Below are 27,650 nucleotides of genomic sequence, written 5' to 3'. Positions count from 1 at the left end.
AATCTGTGAAATTACTGTGATGTTGTAATGACCAATATACATTTAAGTCAGAGATTAGGCTCTAATTGAGTTCAGTGATTCAGATCAAATTATGATCATGTTCAAATATAACCAACACCACCTGATCAACTTTTCTTTTTGTTCATCTGGCTGTAATAACTCAGATCAACAGCCGAACAAAATCTAAAGATAATCATTTGACTAAATCTAAACTAAATCGAACACTAATCTCCATAACGGTGTCTAAAATTGTGATTTTTCTCCTTCAGTGATTCTGCTTGTTAACATCAGGTGTCTTCAATAATGGTCAATCATCACTCAATCAATCACTTAATTAGCTCATTAACTTTAACACTCTTGAGTCTGGAGCCAAATAAACTCAGAGGAGAGTTCATTTAACACTGGAGTTTTTGCTGTGATGAGTTCATGGGTGGAATAAATATATGGCAGGACTTTTACTTTCTGACCCCTGGAATCTACACCTCTGCAAGTAATAATACAATAAAATTCAAATCTAGTTATCTAAACTACACGTTTAACAAAAAGTGCATTTTACATTTTCTCATAAAAACCAACATCTTTACTTTTAATGAGAAAATAATAATTAACTATTCTAGGGCGTATTATAACCCATGCCTCTGAGATGTGTTAAAAAACAACACACAGCATGTGTTGATGGTATTTTGACACATGTTGTGTAGATTTTTAATACACAGTGCGTGTTAAAATGTTACTCTGAATAGCACTGGATGGAGGGCAGTTTGTGTTTATGAAAAAAATCCCATAAAAAGCTCTAATTTTTTTTAAATAAAAATATATAAAATCTTAAAGGTGGGGTATGTAATTCTCTTTTTTGGCCATTTTTTCAAAATCACTTAAAATCCTACTCCTAACCCACTTACAGCCACTGAGTTAGAAGCACTGAAATAAAAATTAAGCAATTTAATCATCTGTGGAACGGGCAGGACTCGAAAAACTCCAGCCAATCATTTCCAAGACCACCTAGAATCATTGGACAGTAAGTGCGTCAATCAAACGGTCGTACCATCCCCCCATCCATGTCCATGTTCTTTGAATGGGTGTAGTCAAAGGAAAGAAGGTAGGACCATTTGAGGTTCTGCAAATCACATACCCCACCTTTAAAGATTAACGGGTGTTTGTTGGCAGCCAATAACATCATGTCTCTTTTTCATTGTTCTGATAAACATTCAAACATCTGATCTAATTTTCTCTCGCCATAAAAAAATGTGTTTTATTAAAATACAGTAACAGCAGCCAGAGAAAAACTAAAAGAAGAGTAAAGGGTCAAGAGATTCAATAAAGTAGCCATTAATCACGATTCTGGTGACTTCAATTAAAACATTCAATGAAACATCAAACCTCTGAACCTCTGTTAATTCTCAATAAGAGCTTGTCTATGTAGATTAATGATGTCTAAAACATCCAGGTAATACAATGTTCAAACTCTTTATTAAACATCACTGGACTCCATAAAAACAAGTTAACAATATGTTTCAGTTTCATCCAAACACTCAGTTGTAAACACAGGAAGTAACTGTAGCAATACACCGACAACAGTAGCATGTAATATCTGACACAAGTTGTGTAACTATAGGCTACCACATTATTGTGTAAAAGGTTTCAACACACTTCTGTGTCAGAGGAATAACGTTATAACGTTAACACATTAGATGTGTTAAAGGTAACAAAATGTGTAGTCCTTAAAACAGAGATGTGTTAAGAAACGACACAGGTTGTGTGTTAAATTTGACACAACATGTGCTGTGCCTGAGCACACACACTACATGTGTTAAAATCTACAAAACGTGTCATTTTTAACATCTCTTTTTACAGGTTGTTTTGTTTTCAACACATCATTTTAGAAAAGCGCGCCAACACTATCAATGTTTTCATTTCTATTTGCACATTCAATATCGTCCGGTTTGAAATCATCTGTAAGGAAATGGAGAAACCTACAGTAAATGACAGCGTATTTCTATTGTAGCCTACATTATAACATAAAGAATAACTTTTGAACTCACCACAGCATATATCGGAGTTAAATAGCCTACACTGGATATGTGTTTTGTTATCTCCTGACTGGCATCTCTTCCGTTTCACTTTGTTTTCTGGTCAGGTAAGGTGACTTGAGGTGTTTTCATTCGCCCGTCAGTGCACTGAGAAGTGGACTACACTAGGTAGACTACTCCGCCATCTTGAGTGAGATTCCAGTCCGTACTCGTACGTGTTCAGTGCGAACTCGGAGGGCACTGCAAAAGACATAGGGTACAAGGCATAAACATAATAAATACATAGACGCCCTATTGGCCGTTTTGGAGCGTTGCTGCGTCAAAGCGTCAACGCGTCTGCCAATTTGCTGAGGGCAAGACTGCGCTGTAAACCAATGCAAGTAAACGGGTGAGCTGCTTTTTTTCTGGATAAAAACAATAATAAAGTTTACATTTATCAACCGATTTCAATGGTTTTTACGTGGTGTAGCCTACTAAAAGTTCTATCTCTATAGTTATTCAAAATCTAGATAGTTAGACTTATAAAATATAAGGAATTATCAAAGCTTGAAAAGGCTTTGTCATGTATTACTGATAAATAAAAATTGTGAAGACCCCCATACTGAGATATAATTACATTTTCACATTAAATGAAATAAAGTTTTCTTATTGTGTAATTACATAAGTACAATAATATAATAATTATATATTGATAATAGCATATAGTTTATGTATAATACTATAATAATAACAATAGAATATGAAATATCAATGACAGAATATAGACAATAAAAAAATAATAAGTAAATAGTGACTGAATAGTACAATAATTTAACAGCATAACAATACTAGATTGATAATTGCAAATGGTATAATATTATAACAATAATAATAATAATAGCAAATACAATGTACTGTAATATGAATTATGATGGCAGGTGCGTTCAAGTCGGAGTAAGAGATGGCGGAGTACTTTCTCTTAAATAATTACACAAAAACACAGTAAGGTTCTTAAATTCTTGTTCTAGAAATGTTACATGGTGCATTGTTATATTATAATGCCATCATATCCTGTGCAGGCAATTAGCTAACTGCGCTGTAAATAGAAAAGCCTGACAATATCACTGCTAAATACCTTTAAGTATTGTGGTATTCTGTTTCTCAGTGACACGCACCCAACTCGTAAAGATCGGGGTTTAGAGAAAATCCCAAGCTTCCCACTGGTATTTACGGCATTGTGGTGGTGTTCATGTGCTTTCAACTCGTAAATATGATCTATACGAGATGACTTGAACGCACCATTAGGTACAAGGTCTCATCGACCCATCACTTTATTGGAGGTGGAGAGGGAAATAACTTTCCCTGCGCAGGAAATTTGAATAAAATAAACCCAAGGGAGGAAGTGTGCGAGACACGACATTACAATGCAAATGATTGTGCAGGCCAAAAATAAGATACATTGTAAAATAAACTGTTTTTCAGGTCAACAAATCAGGACAGTGATGGGATATTCAGGAGGAAACGTCATTATAAACTACAAATATGAGATGCAACACACGAATCCTGTAATAGACGTCTGTAAAACTGCAGATCAGTGTTTTACTGTAATAAACACTAACAGAAGAGCAGAATGGAAACATGACAGACGATTCTCCATTTATAATGACAGATCTGCAGGACTCTTACTTCTGTTTATAAGAGATCTGAATGAGAACGACTCTGGAGAATATAAGATTATAGTCAAAGTTTCTGAAGATTACAGTTTCTTCTCTGAGTTTAATCTGGACATTAAGAAGGGTGAGCTGCTTTCAGTCATTTATGCATTATTTGACAGAATCCATGAATATATCTGGTGATTGTAACATTGCTGCACTTTATCTGGATCTTAAACAGAGGATTGTTGTGTGAAGAGCATCAGTCTATCAGCTTCTGCAGGAGGATCTGTGAACATCAGCTGCAAATACCCACAATCCCACATTCGTGATGTGAAGTTTCTGTGCTGGAGATCTGGAGCTGATCTCTGTGCTAAAGAGACGTCTGTGAAGGAGAGCAGAAGATGGAGGGATGAGGGAAAGATCCGGCTGTATGATGACAGAGAACAGCAGCTCCTGACGGGAAGCATCAGTCATGTGACTGAAGAAGATTCAGAATACTGGTGTGGAGTTCAGTCTGATCAAGGACACAAGATCTTCATCAGCATTACAGGTATGGATGATTTTTTCTGTGATATGAATCATAATGCAATTAAGAAATAATTAATTTCGTAATACTACAGTGTTTGGCATTGCAGCATTAGTGTGTTAATTTGGACACATATTACAATAATTTTTTTTTTTTTAACTGCAGTTTAACAGTGCTCATCAGTAACTCTGCTGACACTGTATTATTCAGTGTGAAACCACAGGCTTCAGTTCTGGAAACTCAAACTAACAGCTCACGATTCTGTTTTCTTAGTGTCTGTGTGTCAGCAAACATGAATTCTGGGTAGTCAATGTGTGATAGACATCAGTAACAAGCTGAAAAGAGATGTCAAGTTCTGTGTGTGAAAAAAAAAAAAAAACATCCTTTAGAAATACATTGTTTCATTTTTTTTATATACAAAAGTTCCAGAAGCAACATCACCATCCTCATCATCATCGTCATCATTCTCATCATCCTCATCTGTCTCATCAGTTGAATCTCCACAGCAGAGAATGTGTATAAAATGATCCATTTAAATTTTAAAAAGGGTTGTTGAGATTCATGTGCTGATTATTGATATCTGTGTGTCGTCGTAGATTTACTTTTCATGCTCATGCTTGTTAAAATCTTCTGATTGTTATAATATTGCTGGATCTCATGCTGCAGTAACACAGGGTTTGTGATGTGAATATATTATTGGTACAACACAATTGTTAGATTCAAAATACCTCAGTGAATCAGTCTATTTCATGATGATTATAAAACCATCAACAGGAAACCATCATCACCTGATCTCGTTTCACTTTAGCTTTCTTTGCTGCTGCAAAAGTGTTTGACAAACACACTGTCACAACGGCCAAAAAAAAACAAAATATATAATAAGAGTTAAGAGCTCAACTAATGGAAACACTGATCACTGTTATGGTGACTTCAAATGAAACACATTAGAGTTAAACCTCTGTTAATTCTAAATAAGATCTTCTGTAGACGTCTGACAGAAATAAAGTCAGTCTGGTTAGTAATAAGTGAAGCTGGTAATGCTGTTTGTGGAGTTGTGTAATCCTCCTCTGCTGAGATCTTCACAGATTTAATGTGTCACGGTTCATAGATCCGTGTGTTCATTTTGCGTATTTGTCGGGTGTGTTTGTAGCTGTTGAGTCTGTGAATGTGATGGCTTGTTTGTGGCTTGTTTAACCAGCTGATCACTCAATCAGTGATTCAGCTGCAGCTAGTCAGCTGCCTATATCTAGCCGGAGTGAGATATGCTTGGTGTCGGTTCTTCACTCTTGTTTTGTTCTCTCACCTAGTTCCTGTATCTGAGTTCCAAGCTGAGTCACTCCTGCAATTCATCTGTGCTTCCAAGAAGCATCATCCTTGAGTTTTCTTCAACCAGCTGTCCGGTCTGAGTTACCACGCTGTGTTTGATTCCTGTCTCCTCATCTCTCTCTCCTTTGGATCGCTGCTTTGGGTCCACCAGTGTATTGACTGTCCCTTCTGAGTTTTATCCGCTGTCCTGTCTGTCAATAAACTGCCTTCTTGCAATAGGATCTACGACTCCCTTTCTGACAAATGTCTTCTGCAAACTCCCCTGGCCCACTAAAAGTAAATCAGTAGGCTGTGAAAAAAAATATATATCTTCCATGCAGACTCATGTTAATGTTACATTGACAGAACAACACTTTATTTATTTTTATTTATCTATTTATTTATAAAGCACACTTAAAACAACGTAATGTTGACCAATGTGTTGTACAGTCACACAATAAAATTACATAAATAAAATGTCCTTTCAGACAAAACAATGACTAACAACATCTGTGAAGAGCCTCTTGCCAATTAACCTAGCAAATGTAATTTCAGGTTTCATTTAAAATAACCTAAAGAGGGAGCCAGTCTAAGATGTAAAGACAGATTATTCCAGCGCTTTGGAGCTGCTACAGCAAATGCCCAATCAACACTCAGTTTCAATCTAGTCCTTGGAATGAACATCTGATTTGATGTTGATGCACTAAGGATGGTGGGGCCAAATTATGCAATGCTTTGTATACAACAATCAATAATTTAAAATAAAATCTGAACTGCACAGGCAACCAATGAAGTGAGGCTAAAATCTGTGTTACATGCTGCTTTTTACGAGTCCCTGTTAAAAGACTAGCAGACGCAATTTAGAACCAATTGAAGACGATTCAATCGTACTTGACTGACACCCTCATACAGTGAGTTACAATAATCTAGTCATACAGAAATAAAAGCATGAATAATCCTTTCAAAATAACACTTATCAGGCTAATTCTGACAGCATACTTTATTGATTGTCAAACAATTATTTTACAATGCAACTATAAAACTCTATTCATTAAAGGTTACAACAGGGCACATATATATTTTTGAGTGTATATTCAGAAGTTTTTTAAGCATATTTTAAAATATAAGTGATAGCAATAGGTAAGCTAAAAAATGGAGAAGCTGGAATACTTCTGATAAAATGTTTAGCATTTTTAGGAGCTGTGTGATATCATAATGCAGGATGGCTGAAACAATGTTATGAACAGGTTTTTGCACGTTACCTGCTCAAGATTTATTGGCACCCATTAAACACCCCAACAAACAAGTCTGAATCTGTCACTAGACAATGGTTTTACTTTTGCTGGATCAAACACACATTTGACAACATCAGCGTGAGCACAGGAGCAGTTCTCAGTATCCAGCAGGACGACCGCCATTGCTCTCGTCAGATTCAGCACAGAGTTTGCCCCCCTCTCGCACAACCGCCTGGACCGCTGTTAATTCAGTATCACTTTTTATTGTATGATTCTTCTCCTCCAAGCCTTTAATTACACCCTGAATTCATAAAGACAAAATTTTAATATTTCTCACTTTTCTGACTCTCTGAATCTAATTGTCAAGTGTAAGAATCCTACCTCATCAAACGTTTCTTCTATATTTGTCACATTTGGTCTGATCTGAAATCTGGGTTTTTTAACAGCTTCCTTCAGGTCATAGTCAAAGAACAGGTAGTTCAGGATCACCTGGGATGAGAGACAGGACAGGACAGGGGGAAAGGGGTTTTTTTAGATAAAAGACAAATAGGTTTAAATATCACACAAACCTATTGTTTATTAAAACCCATAACCTTATCCGTTGGCCTATTCTGTAACTGCGGTCTGTTTATTCTTGTTTTGGTGACAGAGATCTGACACTGCTTTCGTCTCGTCCTGGTGGTGTTCGGACTTCGGTCTAGTTTGGTTTCGGTTCTGTGTCCAGATTCTGACACTCATGCTCTAAGTGTTTGCCTTCTGTTGTGAGCGCATGGTATAAGCATTCGTTCGTTCTCGTGTGCTGTCTTGTGTGAACGTGCAGTTTCGAGTTAGCTTGGATCTAAATGTTGTTTATATTGGGTCCTCCCTCATTACCCTCTTTGTTTGCTGCCCCATTTAGGCTATGTTTACACGTGACTGGCTATTTTCATAAACAGACATTTCACCCTCTCCGTTTTCAAAAATCGTGCACACCTGCAGTTTTCAGAAAAGTGTTCGTTTACACGAACCTGTGTAGATTTGCCATCAAGAGCATGCCAGACCTGTAGGTGACAGTGTAAGCTCAAGCCCACGTTAGCCAATCAGAATCCCGAAAATAGCAACAACAGCAATGTATCACTTCCTCTTTCTCTTGACGCAGGTGCAAGTTCTGTCACATAATGTGATGTCAGCTGCCTAAAACTCAGTTTTTCTCATGCCCGTATCACACATGCTCCGTTTGCGTATGCGGTGCATATTTTTTTCTGCACCCATGTTTACAGGTTTACAGAGCTTTCACACTGCACGCGGTTGCAGTCTGTCGATCCGTTCCAGTTGTGGTGCGTATAAAGCAGTGCAACGATCGTTTCCACACCGAGTCTATTTCTGCTGTGTGCTGCAAACGCTGAATTAAAGTGACAGCGGATGGTTCGTGGTCAAAATGAACACAGATTGACATGAAAATATAATAATCTCACCATAAATGCATTTAATTAAATAAAATGTAGCAAATCTCACCATAAATGTATCTAATTAAATATTACTAGTTTTCACAGTAATCTTTTTACTTTAAGACCGGGGTAAAGCAAGGAAAACTACAGTTCTGAGGTCACATTTATACGGAAGTCACAACGGCTTGTGAAAAGGCACTGCTACTTTATGCAGGCTGTGTGCATGTGTCTGTGGATCGACTGTTTTGAAACTTATATGGTAGTTTCACAGCCCCTAGACCTCTGTTATCATGAAAAAAAGCCAGGAAATTTCAGTTTTGACAATATGGGACCTTTAAATATTTGACCACTTGCTTGAGCAACTTAATATATAAATCTACATAGAAGTAATGCATTGAATAATATGGTGTTTAAATTGTGTTTAAATGTGAACACGTCTATTAAAGCATGTATATGTTGTAGCGTAAATGCCTCTGGGTTAATGCGAATTAGCTCAAGGATATAGGGAATTTTAGAAATATTAATAATCATAACTTATGGTCATAATTCATAAATCGCATATGCATTTACTTTATCAATTATAGGAAATGCCTCGTTCTGTAACTGGTTTCGTCATCAGTTATTCGTCCCGCGAATAAATGTAAGACTATCACAGTTAAGAAGAAGTATTCCTGTTTACAAAACTCCAAGAAAGTTTATCTTCTGGCCACGAAGACAAAGCCTTTTTGGGTTTATGAATTAAAACTAGGCCTACTCAAAGTAGGCTAGCCTATAATATAGAGCGTGTAGCTTAAATAAGATCTTTGATTTCATTGACTTCATAAAAAGTGGTTTTTCAAACACAGGGACAGTTAAAAGTATAAATGGGTTTATTAATAAAATGGCACACACTAAGAGATTATATAAGCTACAAATATAAACGTACGTAAAATGCAAACAATAAAACAAACAAACATTTAAACAAACAAGAAAAATATGTGATCAGAATAAAATGAAAATGAAAGAAAGAAAGCAAGAAAGAAAGACAGAGAATGGGGAAGCTAGTAATTATTACATACAAATAGAACCTAAGTTCACGAGACAACCTGGAAAGCAGTTTTATCAGAATAATGTTTTACTTGCACGTTTGTTCTCTGTTCGGCGTGAGGCTGAGGCAGGGCAGCGTGACGATGTCGATCCTGTTTCTGCTGTGTCTTCAGGTGCCGCGAAGTTTAAAGGCTCACTGCATGTAACATTACCGAGAAGGTTCAGTTCGTCTTCTGGGTCGTTTCGCAAGACGATGTAAAGGCTTACTTGAATTTAAGTTACCGAGAAAGTTAGATCATTTCCCTTTTTGAGGGGAAAGGCACGGATGAGCTTAGTTGCAAAGAACGGCAGCTACGACTCGAACATGTGTTGTCCGAGGAGAAGACTAAGGCCTTCTTCAGATGATATTTGGAGAAGCGCTGCCGGGGAGGAGAGGAGGTCAGCGGGATCGATGGGAGAAGAGGTGAGCGAAGAAGGTAGAGAGCGAGAGAGAAGGGAAGCATGATATTTTGAAGGGGCCAAAACTCACGCCCTCTCACGGACGTGGGCCAACCGTCTTTAACAACGGATCGGGCACACCTCCTGACGTTTCGAGATCTATACCCCCCTTCCTCTTAGAAATTGGAACGATAGATTCGTTCGTAACATTAATATCACTGGTATTAATAAAACAATGCATCCTCTGATATGTTGCGTTAAACATTCGAGACCGTTGGGATATCTGGAACAAGACGATACCATGAATGGCACTGCTATGACATAATTACACACAGATACACGATTATAGTCACATCACATTGATTACAAACCAATAAAGTTATATAGGCATAATATTTGGGACAAGGGATCATGCACACATCAAGAAAATACATTTTAAACATTGTACCAAATGATTTTGATCACGCGTGGTAGGATCCATGTGTGTTTCTGTGTGTGTGTGCGTGTGTGTGTGACCAGGACTGAGAGTTTATGCTGCCGCTGAACTTTTGCTCTCTTGCCTATGTGTGTGTGTGTTTGGTTTGATGAGATCATTAGCCAGCACATCTGGCCGGACAAAGTCTTGTTGTTTTCTGACGTATAAATCAGTGTCTAAGAATACCCCTAGGGGATCTGCGTAATCTCAGACATGGGGCGCCTTGCGCTCGTGGCTTCCCGTGTAAACTCATAAAAGAGGTGTCTATAGACAGCCATCAATGAGTTACTTGAGCTGATAGATGCCATCTGTTGTTTGTAGACAGTTCAAGAACGACAGAGTCCGTTTGTTGGTAATTTCAGTAATTTAAATATATATAGAGAGAGAGCTGGTAATCTGACCATCTTCTTTGCGTTACAATGTGTACAAAGAGAATCGCAATGCTGACAAAACTTTTTTTTAAATAAAAGTTGCTGATAACTTCTGGATTTGAAAGAAAAATAGTGAGTAAATGTGTTTGTGGTACAGCCGTGGGTTACGCACTGCAGACGCAGCATATGTGAAAGCACTGTAACACGTGCTGCTTCTGCACCGTATACACACTGCACACGGAGTATGTGTGAAACGGACGTCAGTTGACATGCAAACATGCAAACAAAGTTTTCCGAAATCTCCACTCTGGCCGAAGTTTTTAGAAAGAATAGTTTTCAGAGGTGAATTCTCTGTTTGCGTGTAAACGAACGGCACAAACGAAGGGAAATGTCTCAGTTTTTTCAAAATAACCATGGGGTTATACTTTTTCAAAGTAAACGGGGCCTAATTCTCCTTGTGTTTGCAGTCCTGTGCCAGACCATCTTCAAATGTCCCCACTTGTGTGTTTCCCTGCCTTGTAAGTCAAGTCAAGTCCTGCTGCCGGTCCTGTTTTCCCGCTCGGGGTAGTTTTTGTTCGTTTTTTTATCAAATAAAAGCCCATATTCTGCATTATTGAGTCCTCGCCTCTTCCCTTCACCCCAACCTTGACATATTCAGAATCAACAAATGTTTTTCAAGTTCAGAATAGTCATCCAGAATAATCAAATGTAAAAAAAAATTATGTTGCTTTCTGTAATGTGCTGTTATGTAAAATTGTTCAACTCTCTTAAAGGCACACTAAGTAATGTTTCGCCAGAGGTCGTATTCAAAACAAAGGCATAGCTTGATGACGCCTTGATTTGGCTGAATCATGGGAGTTGTTGTCTTCACCTCTACAATCGGGGAGAATACGATGGACTAGATTTATTAATTTATTGATTTATTAACGTTATGAAAGCCGTTGTTAGCAGAACGAGGCTGCTGGAGTGATTGCTAATGAGAGACGAACGCGACACATGGCTCGGAAATCGGGGGTAACGTGTGTATAATGTCATTGATAGGCGACGCACAGGCACGGTCCTGGTTGAAACTGCTTATTTCTCTGGATTTAAACATTATAAGAAACATTTGGGATAATGTAAGTACACAAATCAACAAAATATATAACATTGTTCTAATGGTTTTTGAAAAAAAAAAATCTTACATAGTGTGTCTTTTAAGTGTTTTTGTTTTGTTACCTGAACAGTTGCAGTGGTGATATTTGTCCCACCTGAACCTCCAACCACCATTCTGACTTTTCTGCTTTGTTTGTCCAATATTATTGTGGGACACATAGATGAAGGTGGCCATTTACCTTGTCAAAACAAATAGTCATTTACATGTGAATTATTATTTTTTTATTATTTATAACTCATTCCCTGTCAGCGTTTTTTTTTTTTTTTTTTAGCTTCCAGTAAACGGCAGCATCTTTGATAATTTTCACAAATCTTTACAAAACTCCAGAATATTCTGATGTATGAATATCTGAACATGCAGTATAACAAAAGAAAGAACAAAGATTCTGTTTTAAAAAAGTCATGCTTTCATGCATTCTTTTTAGCGCAATTTTCCACCGGACAAAATTGCGATTGTTAACTCATGATTTCTGTTCTGTCTGTGCGCACCAATATTGCACTTCTATCTACGGTGCTATGCATAAGTTTAGACACCCATGCTAAAGTTGACTAAAAAGAGGAATAAAAAATCATCTTTTGGAAATTGAACTTAATGCCTTAATTTAAAAAATTAGGAAAAATCCAACCTTTAAGGACACCAATTTTCTTTGTGAATGAATAATGTATCGTAAATAAATAAATGTTCTTCCTTAAAATACAGGGTGCATAAGTTTGGACACCCCTATGTTAAATTCCCATAGAGGCAGGCAGATTATTATTTTTCAGTATTTTTATTTATTTATTTTTTAGGATACTATGCATCCTGATAAAGTTCCCTTGGCCTTTGGAATTAAAATAGCCCCACATCATCACATAGCCTTCACCACACCTAGAGATTGGCATGGTTTTATTTCAGTTAGCCTAATAGCTAGTTTGATTTGCATTGAGAGATTGGCATGGGGTACTTTCCATAAGATCATCTCTCAATGCAAATCAAACTAGCTATTAGGCTAACTGAAATAAAACCATGCCAATCTCTAGGTATGGTGAAGGCTATGTGATGATGTGGGGCTATTTTAATTCCAAAGGCCAAGGGAACTTTATCAGGATGCATAGTATCCTAAAAAAATAAAAAAATAAAATACTTAAAAATAATAATCTGCCTGCCTCTATGGGAATTTAACATGGGGTGTCCAAACTTATGCACCCTGTATTTTAAGGAAGAACATTTATTTATTTACGATACATTATTCATTCACAAAGAAAATTGGTGTCCTTAAAGGTTGGATTTTTCCTAATTTTTTAAATTAAGGCATTAAGTTCAATTTCCAAAAGATGATTTTTTATTCCTCTTTTTAGTCAACTTTAGCATGGGTGTCTAAATTTATGCATAGCACTGTACTCCTCAACCAGACCACCTAGAGACTTCGGGTTTTCGGCATTATGTTAAGGAAGGTCTAATCTCGGGAATGCACAAAAAAAATCCAGGAAAAGATTTGGGATTTCCTGGAAATTCCAGAAAAAATTCATTTTTTTGCAAATTTTTTGGCAACCATAATAGCTATCGAGTTGAAACAAATTGCAATCGATAGCTTCTAAAATTTACAATAATATTAGAAAAAAAGAATTGATCAAAAATCTTTCCTTTATGCTTCAAAAATTAATTAAAACTTTATATGAAGGGAAATAAGAAAAATATTGCCTTTTCACCTATAAAACTATTGTTCCACAGAAATACGTAAGGAAGGTATTCACAAGAGTCATGAGCACAATTAATTCCACTGAATTACGGTAAGAAATCAATGAAGGTATCGATCAAGATTTGGAGAAGGAGCAAGAATATATGAGAAAACGACAAGAGGTTGTTGCAAAATAAATGGAAGAACGTTCAGCAAAGCGACAAAAGATGGCGACATCCACACCAACGGCTTCCTCATGAGGCGTATCTGATTTCTACGATGACTCGTGGCTTTCAGAGGATGTTTTGGCAAATATCTCGAAAGCAGAAGAAGAGTTTACAAAGTCACAAGCCAATAGTCAAGCAGAAAAGAAGGAAGAATCTGAAGAGGACAAAGCAGAAAAGGAAGCTGATACAGAGAAAATCGAGGATATTGAGTGAACACGATGTAAAAAATAATGAGCTAATAAAAAAAATGATGTTCAACTAGTCAAGTGATTGTGCCTTTTTTATTATACATTGCTGATTTGATTTCAGAAAGTTCATTTGAATTTCAAGAGAAAGTTATATTCTCGAGCAACTTATTTTCTCTTTCATTTACTATCTCTTAGTGTTGTGATCCCATGACGTGAGAAAATTGCGCTAAAACACTCACTGAGTTTTTATTACTTGTTTATCAACACTTGAATGTGGGCAAGTTTCATAAAAACAAAAAGCTGAGAAAATAGTGGTTTTGTCAAAGACTACGTCCGGATCTGATTTTAGAATGATGATCAAAACACAGATGGAGTAGATTGTGTCCATCACCACACCTAATGCTTCACAGTCGTTTCCTCTTTATAGGTTGACATTTCATTCAGGAACATTAGGCAGTTTTGATTTATATACTGTTTAATGTCTTATGATTAAGTTATTTGTATGTCAGCAATACTTCTATTGCTTTTTTCTGCTTCTTCTTTGCTTGTTTTGATCTGGAGATTCTGTACTCTTCCAAAAGATGCGTAATAGCGCCCATACAGCATATCAGTGAAAACTTGAATAGCCGGAAATTTCTGTCAACGACGGGGAAGCGTTTTGTCATAAATTACAGAAAATGTCATCAATGGCAGGGAAAGAGTTAATATTATAACTCATAAAACTGCAACTTTTTTTATTTTATGTTTTACCTGGTTCAAGTAATTTGATTTTGCCAACTCCATTTTTCACCTCAGGATCAATGAAATCCCTCATTTGGTCATTAAATATAATGCCTGTTGAGCTTGATATCACTCCAGAGCCAAACCTGTGAGAACACAAAAAAGATCCAGATAACAAAGCAAATACGCTTCATAAATATATACACTAAACGTACATTAAAGGGGGTCCTATAATATTATTTTCAAAAGATGTATATAATTATCTGATGTCTCCAGAGTGAGTATATGAAGTTTTGCTCAAAATACCCCACAGATATATTTATATAGCATGTTACAATTGTCACTTTTTGAGGGTGAGCAAAAATGTGCCGTTTTTGTGTGTCCCTTTAAATGCTAACTAGTTTCTGCTCCCGTGAGGGCGGAGCTTCAAGAGCTCATGTGTTAGCATTACCTCACACGGACATGCACTGAAGATTTCAAAAACTTTTAGCCTTTTATGTTCAAACTAGAGTCGGACAATGATGGAGGGACTTAAGAAGAAGTGAACATGCAACAGGACGTTTCTGAATGGTTAGTTTAATTTAGGTAGCCGATGTGGAGGTAAGCATTGTTGTAGTCCTTAAAAACTGATTGTTGTAGTCAGCAATGTACTCTTAAGAAGAGATTTCTGTAAAAAAAAATACCTCCCATTGCTTTAAACTTTGAGCTTCACAACTTTGCAGATGTTGTGTATGCTCAAACAGCAACATAGCGAAGTTAAACAAGAGAAATCATGATCAAGGGCACCTTTAACATCTTGTTTTTTAATATCTATTCTATATTAAAATCTAATCTGTATTTTTGAATGGAAGAGTGCAGTTAAAAAAAAAAGGTGTTGTATTTTACTCAGTTGAGTAAATCTTGTTAGCAGTGTTTAATATACGTATTGCTAAAGGCTTTGTCTCATTAGCTGACTTGAATGATTTTGCTGAATTTCTTGCTTGATGAAAAATAAGAACCGGAGCACTATGTGAACATAGACATAGAAGTGAATAGAACTCACAAAACATTAAAATGTAGTTCATACAGTAATCCCACCATATAAAGATGCATGAGGTATTTGTTCCCTCTGGACTATGAAGACTCTGAAAATATCAAACATGTAGGAAGTTGCATGAGAGTCACTAGCCGCGTTACTATTACCCTTCAAATTGCGCAAATTGAAATAACGAATTGAAAACACGGCCAATGGAAAGATGTAAATTTTGCAAAAACTCCCATATATCGCTAAAAGTTTTTCCGCTCGCATGATGTGTTTTTCAAGCAATTCGAAAAAGGAATATTTTGCAAAACTGCAATGGAAACAGCTTTTGAGGATTTACAGGTCACCTGGCGTGGTGTGTTTGGACATAAACCGAGACATAGTTCTTTATTAAACTCATAAAAGACAAAATAATTACGTGAATACTGGATGCTAAACCACAAAGAATACCACAATCAAAAACTTGAAGCACGTATGATGGAGAAACACCCAGAAACACCTCATATGTGCCACTCACAAGTATATGGGGCTTGTCCTTACCATTAACACGCCTGCTTAACACGCCTGATTAAAAATAATGGTTAGTGCAGTGGCTGGGAAAAATGTAAACCTACAACCATCCCTTGCCATGGTTGTGGCAACCATCCCTTGCCATAATTATTGTAATGACTTATTGTGAGAGGAACATTTTTTGTTTCAGTCGCATAACATCGGTTAATGGAAACGCTGCCATTTCGCAATAGTTTTTTATCGACATTTAGAAAACATTGCAAAAGATTTACGCAAATCTGTAATTGAAATGCGGCTAATTCCAGTGCTCAATAACTGAATCTGGGTGTGTTAGATCAAGACCAGGATTAAGAAACACTGATCCCCTTTTCTCTTTTTTTTCTCTTACTCGTTATTGATGCTGCTGGTGACTGCCACTGCACTCCCATCTTCTGCGATAATAGACAGGTGAGATGTGCCATGGTCATCAGGCACTGTATCAGTGTTCTTTAGCGTATCACCATAGCTGGTTTGTTTGATGTCATCATTAATCTCACTCCGTTTTTCGTCCGCAAAGCTGTCTGAGGTTATATTTTTGACCAACTGTTAAACAAAATTGAGAAAATGCATAAATATAGGAACAAGGAAAAAGAAAAGCTTTGATAAATGTTGTATTCACACCTGCCTCGTTTGGTTCGATTGAATCGAACTCTAGTTCGTTTCCCCCCTTGGTGCGGACCTTTTGGGCAGGTGTGAATACAGCAATCGAACTCGGGTGCGGACCAAACAATCGAACCGAGACCCAGCTGAAGAGGTGGTCTCGGTACGGTTCCAAACGAACTCTGGTACGGTTCGTTTACGGTGTGAACATGAACCGACCCAATTGCAGAAAACTGCGCCTTTTTATTTGACTGCTCTTATGAGGATACTTAACAAAACGGACATTTTGGCATAATGGTGTCTAAAGCGAGTGAGCAAGAGCGCGCGCACGGCAGAGAGAGAGGGAGCGAGAGACCGTGCGTGTGTGTGCCAGCTAGTGTGCCTCACGAAGCGCATGTAAGGACCCAAGCAATCAATTGTCGGTGCGGGCGGGCTTTTATCTATACCATATAGTTTCTTCATATTGCGTTTGTAGAGAATAACACCAAATCAGTAAAATAACAAATATTACATTACGAAATATCTCCATGCTGAGCCTGTTTGTTCACTTCCTGCTTTTCCCTGCTTGAGAATTCCTGTCCAATGAATGGACGACCTTAGCACACGTGTGGTTTTGTTTACACATTTTGGTTCACTTGCAAAAAGAGCAGTGTGAAAGCGAACCGTACCAAACAAAAAAAATCAACATCCTATTTGGTCCGGACCAAAGCAAGTGAACTAACGGACTTTCCTGGTGTGAATACACCCTAAGTTACTAAGATAAGTTACTCCTGTTAGATCAGATGTTGCAAAGATACTTAATACAATTCAGAAATACTGTATTTGAGATCTGAGGTGGCTTCCCAGTCAACACGCCAGGGGTTTCCCCTTGGTGCACACCACTCACTGCTCACATCACGTTCAGTTCAAATTTGTGGAGGGGAACATTATCAGTAAACAATAATATAACATAATCAGTGAAGGACAGTGTAGATGAGACAATAAACAACAGAGCAAAGAGAGTGTGCAACAGGATCAGCAAAGCATCCTGAGTCGGGACCCGGGCTGGGGTCGTGCTATATGTCAAACCGCTGCCAACAAGGCTATTGATCCAACATCTGTGGTACTTTTATATGTGTTTGGAGCTTGGTCCCATAATTGTTATTTTTGGGTGAACTATTCCCTTTTAACACATCCCTTTAGCCTGCAAATATCCAGTATAGGCCCAAGGAATATATAGGTAGAGTTGAACTCACCTCAGTGATGTTTTCAGTAAGTCCCATGTTTTTCTTTTGGACATCAGCGAAGCGGAACGCCTCTATCATACGATGATACATCAAAATCTTTTTCTCTACAGTGGACACGCTGCTGCTTGAGATGTTGTAACCTGCAATTAAATGCTTAATTATTTTAGCTGAACCTTAAAACATTGAAATAATTAAAGACTCAGTTTAAACACAGACTCTGAGATATTACTAAAGCCATGTTGCACACTGTACAAGTCTTTTGGACCTTTACAATTGTTGCTTTTTAGAAGTGTTTGATGTGATCTTAAAGTTTAAATGTCTTAAGTGTCTTTAGTAACTCAAGCAAAGTATGATGGCATGAACTGGCTGTTTTAAGAGCAAACTCAAGGTAATTTGAATATAACTATATTAATAGATGTAATAGGGTCGTGACATGTTGTGTTGGACATTTATATAGAGAATGTATACAGCTTTGAATTGAACTCTCTCACATGCACATCAACTGTTGTGCTTTATTAGGTTAATGGCACAATACATACAAATCCTCTCGTGTGATGCCCCCTATAATTTTTTGCACCCTAGGCAACTGCCTATGTCACCTATGCCATGGGCCGGTCCTGAATGAAGATGGCTCTAGTAATTAAAGAGCCTTAGGCCCCATCCACACTACTGCGTTTAGCGTTTTAGAAACAGAGAATTAAAACGAAAACGTCCACAATCAGCACTTTAGCTGCGTATTATAATTGATCTCCGTCCACATTAAAACGACTGAAAATGCGGATCACGTGACCATTCACCATTCATCTATTTCTAGCATGCACGCGTTTACTGCGTGAGCCGCGCCTGAGACGCGGCAGTTTCTTACTGTAATAAACTGTTCCAGCGGGTGGAGTTTACTGGTACTGAATATTACCTGTGTTTACTCCATGACTGATGACACCCAATCATAGAGCCGAGGGTCTTCACTAAAACGCCCTCCGGAGATTCAAAACTCAAAACGGGGTCGGCAGCGTTTCTAAACTTCTCCGTTTTAGGTCTTCGTTTTTGCCGTTTTAGTCTGGATGGGAGGTGCAAACGTAGCAAAAGGTCTCCGTTTCTAAACGAAAACGCAGTAGTGTGGATGGGGCCTTAATATTCCCAACCTGTAATCCACACACACACACACACACACACACACACACACACACACTCTGACCTTTGAGTATGTTGAGTATCAGAGCGAGAATAGGTCCACCGAATGGAGCAGTAGGAGCATGAAATATGTATTTCCCCACAGTAAAGTTTAATGCATACTCATTCAGCACTGACTTATAATTCAGTAGGTCCTCACGTGTTATAATGCCTCCTGTGTTATGAGAAACAGATTCAGACAGATTTGCATCAAATTAAGTCACTAGATCCATTAGATACGAGTCAAATTTAATAAGCATGAAATAACCTGCAGCCTTGATATCATCCACTATAGTCTGAGTTAATGACCCATTATAAAAGACATCTGGTCCTTCTTCTGCAATCTTCTCATAGGTGAGAGCTAGTTTGGGAAATCTTATAATGTCATTTTCCTTCAAGAGGTTATTATTTGAGTCGCAAAGCACTTCACTGGAAAGAAGAACAGAAGATCATGCCATAAAATTTAAAAGGCTGATGCTTAAGGGACCCTTGTGTAAATATAGACATAATAGAGTCAGATCTGTCTTTCAGGATATTTGCCACTGAGAAAGTGTTGTTTTTTTTCTTCTTTTTTTTTCTAGTTTACAAAATGATATATTCTTACCACAATGCTGTATTATTCAGAATTGTGTGACTAGTCTCCTTTATGGCATCAGCCAAGGCCTTTCCAATTGGAAAACCCTCCTTTGCCAGCTTTATACTTGGCTCAAACAGCTCCTTCCATGGCAGTCTCCCGTGTCTTTTGTGTGCCATCTGATAACCACGCAGTTCTCCTGGCACAGCGATATACAACCCTGGCATAAGATTCATATAAAACAGAGGAATGGTCTAGTCATTCATTGGCCAAACAGGCAAGAAATCATCAGAGACATCACTTAGCTGCTTTAGACCTGGTTTCACAGACAAGGCTTAGATTAAGCCAGGACTAGGCCTTAGTTTAATTAGGATATTTAAGTAGCTTTTATATTAAAGGGGGGGTGAAATGCTATTTCATGCATACTGAGTTTTTACACTGTTAAAGAGTTGGATTCCCATGCTAAACGTGGACAAAGTTTCAAAAATTAAATTGTACGTTTGAAGGAGTATTTCTGTGCCAAAAATACTCCTTCCGGTTTGTCACAAGTTTCGGAAAGTTTTTTTCGAGTATGGGCATGTGTGACGTCAGATGGTGTGGAATTTCCTTATATGGGTCCTAAGGGCACTTCTCCCGGAAGGTCGCGGGCGCAACCGTAGACCAGAGAGAAAAGAGAGCCAAAGCAGTTCGCCCATCAAAGCGCTGTGCTCGGCTTTAGGGAAGTCAATGTCACCAAATAAGTGTGTTTTTGGTTGCCAGGGCAAGACAACCCTGCACAGATTCCCAAAGAACCCAGCGTTAAGGGACCAGTGGATGGAGTTTGTTTTTCCAGAGCATCAACGGAGTTGTGCAAGACTGTTTGTTCCTTGCATTTCGACGATGATTGTTTTATAAACAAAGCCCAGATCGACGGATTTGCAGATCGTCTAATGCTTAAGGATCGAGCAGTCGCAATGATAAAGGTTCGCGTCGTGCGTTGGAACCGGAGGCGGTGAGTAAAACTGCTTCAAATGTCTGAGTGTTGTTAGCTATCGGCGCGTAAGCACAGCTTTAACTTCGCCCACACACGTCACACCTCCAGTTGCTCGTTTTTTTTCCGGAAAGACTTGGTACAGCCTATCTTTCTTTTATAAATATAATAAAACTAAAGACTTTTTGGAGATATGAAGGATGCAATACTACTCTATAGGTACTCAAGATTAACATGAGATTGACTGAAAATGAGTATTTCACCCCCCCTTTAAATATGTTCCTTAGAAAAAGAAGCGAAAAAAAAAACATTACTGGTGTACATCTTGAGACAAAACAATTGCAATTGCAATTGAAATATCTCAGTGCAAGTTGCTTTCAGTTAAATCAGATCAAAATTTTAATCTGGGACTAGCTATAGCCTTGACTGTGAAACTGGGGCTTCATGTTTTAATGTGTGGACTAATGTGCTTATACTGAATCTGTGCTGTAAAGCCATCATGGAGGATGGTTTTGGAGATATGTAGATTTATGGTGGTTTACCTGATATTGCATTATCGGGGTCACTGCCAAACATGTTCTGTGAAGCATTCATTGGAGCGATTTCTTTAGCATTAATTGTCTCCACCTTTCCTGAAGGTGAAAACATGAAACTTTGAATTTAACACAAATATGTGGCCCAGTGGTCAAAAGGTTGCAGTGATTTGGCCAAAGTGTTGCAATGGTTCCGCGTGAATTCCCTGCTTCTAGAAAACAAAGAGGATGTCTGCTGCTGCTGGCGAACAGCCGTTGGGCTCCATTAACATAACATTTGTTTGTTTACAGGAATCTCTCCATCAAATTTTACCACAACACACCATAAGCGGAACACTCCCCCATGGATTAATTTCCGTCACTCTGACTACGTCACCTTCTTCATTGCTCTGGTTGGTAGTAGCGCTATCCTATTGCATGCAGAGGGAATTTGAAAGACAACTGTTTATCCCGCCCCTCGGATTGAGCCCTGCCAATGGTGTGTTCCCAGACCCAACATCTTGATGTGGGTCTGGCTTTTCAGGTTCATTGCAATAAAAAAATAAAAAAAGGTAAATAAAAAAAAAAAGTAATAAAAGCAGTTTGCATGTTTTGATGTCCACATGTTCTTGTTCAAGAAATTATTTCTCTTGTAAAGAAGTGGCCACATATTCAAAATTAAGTGGACACTTGAATTAAATGTTGTTTGGCCAAAATTAAACAAGGATTTGATCTGCTGTAAAGTGTAACAACAACAATCCCCAAGCAGTTGGTGCCCTCTGCAGGCATTTGTTATAATATATAATGTACATTATTGATTGTTTATATAATGCATTACATTATGTGCTCAATAAAACCATATGATTACTTGCTTTTGATAGTTTATTTGAATTAATTATTATTTTCTCATTTATATTTTAAGTAATTCTATAGGCTATAATTTAAAAAATCAGATTAATTGTCAAAATAATTGACAGATAACTCACTAAATTAATCATTAGTCACAGCCCTGGATTAGTTCACACATTTCAAAATTCATTTGAGTGTGCATTTTGTGACTTTCAGTCTAATAAGTAAAACGTTTTTCAGTCATATATTTTATCATAGAAGATTTCTTAAAAACATTGTCTCTTTCTTGTGAACCCAATATCGTGTATTGTCTTGTCTCGTGAGCTAAGTGTATCTTCACACCCCTAAAACAAAGTCCAACCCTAAACTCAAAAAAATAATAAATTGTGTAGAATCCCCCAAAAGAGCACTAAATCCTAACCACATAAACCTTATATCCAGCCCGAAAATCGAAAAATAAAATAAAAGTTGTTCCAGAAATTGAAAATATGTTGATCTAGAAACATTTTGGATGAAAACACATGCACACCTGGTCAAGGTATGGTTTGCTAATACAAAATTTCCACATTTGTGCCCAGGTAAATGTGGCAGGAATTGTTTCTCATGGCACTTTACCTCAGGCTGCTCTAGGGAAAACCACTTCTTTAATAATGCACTATAAGTTGCTTTAAGTTGATTTGAAATGTATCTGCTGAATAGCAAAAAAAAAAAGACTAGCCCAATATGTGCACTCTTAAGGCCATTGCACACTGAGTCCGAAATTCGCATCCGAAATTTTCGCACGTAAAAAAAAAATTCGACCTCACGTTATGTCAATCACGCTTGCACACTGTCTACGAAACTTTCGTCCGTAATAAAAAAATTCGGATTGGGTTCGATTTTCTGCGTTTTTCGCATCCACAGCCAGCATTTTGAGAGTTTTTTTGACAATTCAGAGCCACCTCCCCTTTCAATCAGATCAAAATTTCGGAAAATATAACCTGTATACAGCTGTTCTGTCTGCCCAGCGCTTCCGGATCGATTGGTTCACGGAAATTGGTGGTCTTCTTTTTAATGTGGCTCCAGTATCACTAGCAAAGCATCAAACTGTTCCACTGACATTCTGAGGTAAATTTTGAATTGTTAATAATTTCGCAACTCCTTGATAAGGAGGTGAAACTCTCCTTCCTCTCGGCGCTATCTCAGGATTGGATGGACCCAATATTTCCTCTTTTTATTTTTCTCTTTTTAAGAAGAAAGAGGGCAACAAAATCATCCTCACTGCTTGACGAATCCATTTTGTATTTTTTGCGTTTTTTTCCGCAAAGGTTTAATAAATATGCATCGGACTCAGTGTGCAAGGTTTCTGTGCGTGACGAATTTTAAGGCTGACGAACAGTGTTGGTCAAGTTACTTGGAAATAGTAATTAGTTACTGATTACTGATTACTTCTCCAAGAAAGTAATCCAGTTACTTTACTGATTACTTATTTTCAAAAGTCATTAGTTACTTTACTAGTTACTTTACTAGTTACTTTTCAAAAACATGATGCACGAAATGAATACGCTATAAAGCAATAGACCTTTCAGCCTAATTCTATTCTTTCTGCATATTCCATCATCTAAAATTGTATCAAATGAAACATTATTTTTTAAAACTTGTTTTATTAGTTTCAGTATTTTAACTTTATGCACATTGCATCAATGACTCACTCATTAAGATGGTCGCCTGCCTCCTCCTACTGGCGGTTTATAAATATAATTTCTATGCACAAATAATATTTCTTATTTGTATATTCAAAAAATATTTTAAATAATCTCATTACATTATTTAATGCAGTTTAATTGGTAACAGCCCTTTAGCATCTTATTATTCTATTTTAATTTATTGATCAAATTTAAGAATTTTAAATGAAAGATGAAGCAAACGATTAGGGAAAAATGGCCTTTATAAAGGTTAAAATATCATAAATATGCCGATTTATATATGTTAAAGCTGACTGAACTGATGAGAATACTGATTCGGAATAAATTATATTTACAACATTTACAACAAAAAAATCATTTTTTTTTCCTGTTCAAACAAATGTTTTTACTCAGACGAGTGAATGACTGACTGAAGGACAAATGAAAAGGCTTAAATGTTGAGCATTTGGTATATATATATTTTATTATTATTCATTTATTTACCCATAAACCTGTCTTTAGGAAGCCATAAGTTACAGTGGCAAGAATACCTTTGTGAAACCTTTGGGGGTGGTGGACAGGGTTTACATTAAGACAGGGGTATGCCTTAGTTAAACGTGCATTTCTTTTCTTTTCTTCCACAGGTGTGTAGTTTTTATTGCTTGCATTAAAATAATTTTCTCTTGTTATTTTTTTAATTTAAGTCTTTTTCTTCTGCCATTCATGCTTATCAGCTCCATGCAATCTTAAGCTTTTCTTGGTTCAGCTGCACACAGTCTGAAAATGTTTTTTGGCAGTTTGCTAAAATAAAAGAGCCATTCTAAGAGCCATCGTTTAAGCTGTTGACTTGTCTACCTTGAGAAAGAACGTTAAACGAACAACTTAAAAAGGCATGACAAATCATGACTGTCATCACTCACAACGTACCAATGCATTATCCCTCATGAACAAATATAACGTCTGATGTTTGCATACGTGCATACCAGTTTACCATTACGACATCGTTCATGTATAAACATGACGTCTGAACACAGACAAACGGTGCGTGCTGACGCGTCAAAATTCACGCGTTTCATTTAAAGACTTTTGAACTGACTTTGCGGCGCTCATGTCATTGTCACTCACAAGTCACGACTCACGTCACGAGACAGTCTCGCAGTATAACGCAGAAACGCAGCCTGCTTATGGGGAAGTAACAGTAATCTAATTACTGTTTTTGCAATTGTAATCCCTTACTTTACTCGTTACTTGAAAAAAGTAATCGGATTACAGTAACGCGTTACTTCTAACGCTTTACTGCCCATCAGTGCTGACGAACACGAAAAAACGCATACGAAAATTTCGGACTCAGTGTGCAATGGCCTTTAGGGGGTTCTTTGTTTGTTTCTTGAACTGTTGCCATTGTGGGAGTTGTGGCAGACTGGTTTAAGTATCTCAAATCCAATGTACCTGTTGATGGACTGTATATGGTGAAAACCACTCCTCCTCCAATGCCCATGTTGTGGGGATTAACCACACTCAGACACAGCAGAGCAGCAATAGCAGCATCAACTACTGAACCTTTTGTCAACATGTCCCTGTAAACACAAAGAGATCTGTGTAAAGTCAAGTGAACTTCACATTATTAATGCAGACTATAGGGTTGTATAATTTCTCCCAGAAACATAAATGTGTCTCTTTGTAAACGTTCTGTACCTCCCGATCTTAGAGCAAACCTCAGCATCCGCTGCCACTGCTGCTTTACCATAGCAGTTAACAGAGCTTCTCAGATAGCCTCCGCATTTCTGACAGATCAATACCATCAGAACAATGAAGGCGATGCACAGGATCAGGCCGAGGACGAAGATGAGGCCCATGCAGTAATTCAGGCACGAGCACTGTCTGAAAGTACACAACCAGAGTTTGATATATTTGATATTATTCACCACACAAACAGAATTCAAATGTTATGTGGTTTCATTTTTATTTATTTTGTGGTAGAGAAGCTCGTATCTCTTACCTGACTGAATCATGTCATGTCAGTTATTCTGTCACTTAATCCTTTTCTCATGCAATATGGAATACTTTACATCTTGAACCTCTACAGGTCTGAGGACTATAGATTTTCTTTTACATTTTAACATTTGACTATTTTACTTTATGTGCGTGTGTATGTGTGTGAGAGAGAGAGAGAGAGAGAGAGAGAGAGAGAGAGAGAGAGAGAGAGAGAGACAGTGTGTGTGTGTGTGGGTGTGTGTGTGTGTTTGTTTGTGTGTGAGAGTGAGTGTGTGTGTGTGTGTGTGTGTGTGTGTGTGTGTGTGTTTGTTTGTTTGTGAGCGAGTGAGTGTGTGAGAGAGAGTGTGTGTGTGTGTGTGTGTGTGTGTGTGTGAGTATGTGTGAGTGTGTGTGTGTGAATGAGTGAGTGAGTGAATGTGTGTGTGTGTGTGTGTGTGTGTGTGTGTGTGTGTGTGTGTGTGTGTGTGTGTGTGTGTGTGTGTGTGTGTGTGTGTGTGAGAGAGAGAGTGTGTGTGTGTGTGTGTGTGTGTGTGTGTGTGCATTTGTGCGTGAGAGTGTTTGTGTGTGTGTGCATTCTTCATCACCTTTTTGACTTGCCTTCTCGACCTCTTTGACCTGCTAGACCTTCTAGCTCTTCTTGACCCATTATTGAATAGCCACTGTCCACCAGTTTACAGAAAAAAAAAGAAGATATATGTATATATATATATATATATATATATATATATATATATATATATATATATATATATAAAATCATTATTACTTTTATTACAATAATCATTATATTCAGTCTTGAATTAAGAACACATAGGGTCCTGGGGATATAGTAAACCCAATAGCCCCCTTCATAGTCATACACACACTGTTTTCTACCACATGAATAATAATTAGTATTTTAGAAAAATCATATCTCAAACACAGAGACTATATCCCCAGGGCCCTATTGTGTTCTTAATTCGAGACTGAATATATTGATTATTGTACTGTGTATTGTAACTCTGTATAAAATAAACAAATATTGTTGGCTATAACGCATTATAAGCACAAATTCATTGACTTCAAAAATGAGGTCAAAGCAAACAGGTTTCCAGAAACCGCAATATCTTTTGCGCATAAGACTGCCTTAAGGAATTTACTTCAAATAGTTTCATCATTAGAAGATCTAATTATTTGATTTCGAAGTATGTTCATATCGAGGTTGATTAATTAAGACAGAAACAAACAATAGATATTTTGAATGTACTGTAAATGTGTTTTAAAGGGATAGTTCACCCAAAAATGAAAATTCTGTCATCATTTACTCACCATCAAGTTGTTTCAAACCTGTATGAATTTCTTTCAACCAAACAGTTGATGGACCCCATTGACTTCCATACGTATTTTTTTCCTACTATGGAAGTCAATGGGGTCCATCAACTGCTTGGTTACCGACATTTTTCAAAATATCTTCTTTTGTGTTCAGCAGAAAAAAGAAATTCATACAGGTTTGAAACAACTTGAGGGTGAGTAAATGATGAACTATGCCTTTAACAATATTAATAACCTATTAAATTATATAGCAAAATGATTCTTAATGAATTAATATTTTACAGTAAAAGTTTGTTAGAGCTGAACATATCTACACTGTAAAATCCAGCAGTGATTTTGACGAGCAGGACGAGACTGAGGGCCGTGGGAGAACGGCTCGAGGCCGGTGGCGTGATTACTGATGAGTGACACCTCTGAGACGCACCGGTCTCGTATCTCTCACGGAGGAACGGAAGCATAAAGGAGGAGCGACGATCGTGAAGGATGAGAGAGGACCAGGCCTGGACTGTTTTATTTGATATTTTGTTTATATGTTGATCAGTGTTCCCTTTGGTTGGGCACTTGAAACTTCATTTGTTTTATTGTAATTCTCTTCCTGTTGATGTATAATTTAGATCATAAACAGCTTGTGAAACTTTTAATTGGGTTGTCATAATTGTCAGGCACACTAATAAAGAGGCTGAAAACTGCAGCCTCTAGCGTCTGTCGCTAGAGCGCCTCTTGAGATCAAATGAGTGATGTTTACTCGCACAGCTACTACTTGCTGACCTCCATTACATAATATCTCTATATTT

General features: G+C 37.5%; 1 protein-coding gene across 1 annotated transcript in view; it reads right to left on the bottom strand.

The window, feature by feature from the left end:
- Positions 1-5,898: 5,898 nt before the first annotated feature.
- Positions 5,899-27,650, bottom strand: part of LOC308687501 (glutathione hydrolase 1 proenzyme-like) — a 30,378-nt gene continuing 8,626 nt past the window's right edge. Inside the window, exons 2-14 of the mRNA XM_081360077.1 lie at positions 26,130-26,204; positions 25,246-25,431; positions 25,000-25,127; positions 21,068-21,157; positions 19,586-19,775; positions 19,250-19,410; positions 19,007-19,156; positions 17,821-17,951; positions 16,335-16,528; positions 14,446-14,561; positions 11,686-11,801; positions 7,112-7,219; positions 5,899-7,031 (exon numbers count right to left, since the gene is read on the bottom strand). Of these exons, the coding sequence (XP_081216203.1) occupies positions 6,888-7,031; positions 7,112-7,219; positions 11,686-11,801; positions 14,446-14,561; positions 16,335-16,528; positions 17,821-17,951; positions 19,007-19,156; positions 19,250-19,410; positions 19,586-19,775; positions 21,068-21,157; positions 25,000-25,127; positions 25,246-25,431; positions 26,130-26,191 (1,776 nt within the window). The 5' untranslated portion in view covers positions 26,192-26,204 and the 3' untranslated portion in view covers positions 5,899-6,887. The remainder of the gene's footprint in view (positions 7,032-7,111; positions 7,220-11,685; positions 11,802-14,445; positions 14,562-16,334; positions 16,529-17,820; positions 17,952-19,006; positions 19,157-19,249; positions 19,411-19,585; positions 19,776-21,067; positions 21,158-24,999; positions 25,128-25,245; positions 25,432-26,129; positions 26,205-27,650) is intronic.

The sequence above is a fragment of the Scardinius erythrophthalmus genome (genome assembly GCF_964197995.2).
Source record: "Scardinius erythrophthalmus genome assembly, chromosome: 3".
NCBI classification, from domain to species: domain Eukaryota; kingdom Metazoa; phylum Chordata; class Actinopteri; order Cypriniformes; family Leuciscidae; genus Scardinius; species Scardinius erythrophthalmus.
Note: the sequence above shows the minus strand (reverse complement) of the source record. Positions and strands in the feature narration are given on the sequence as shown.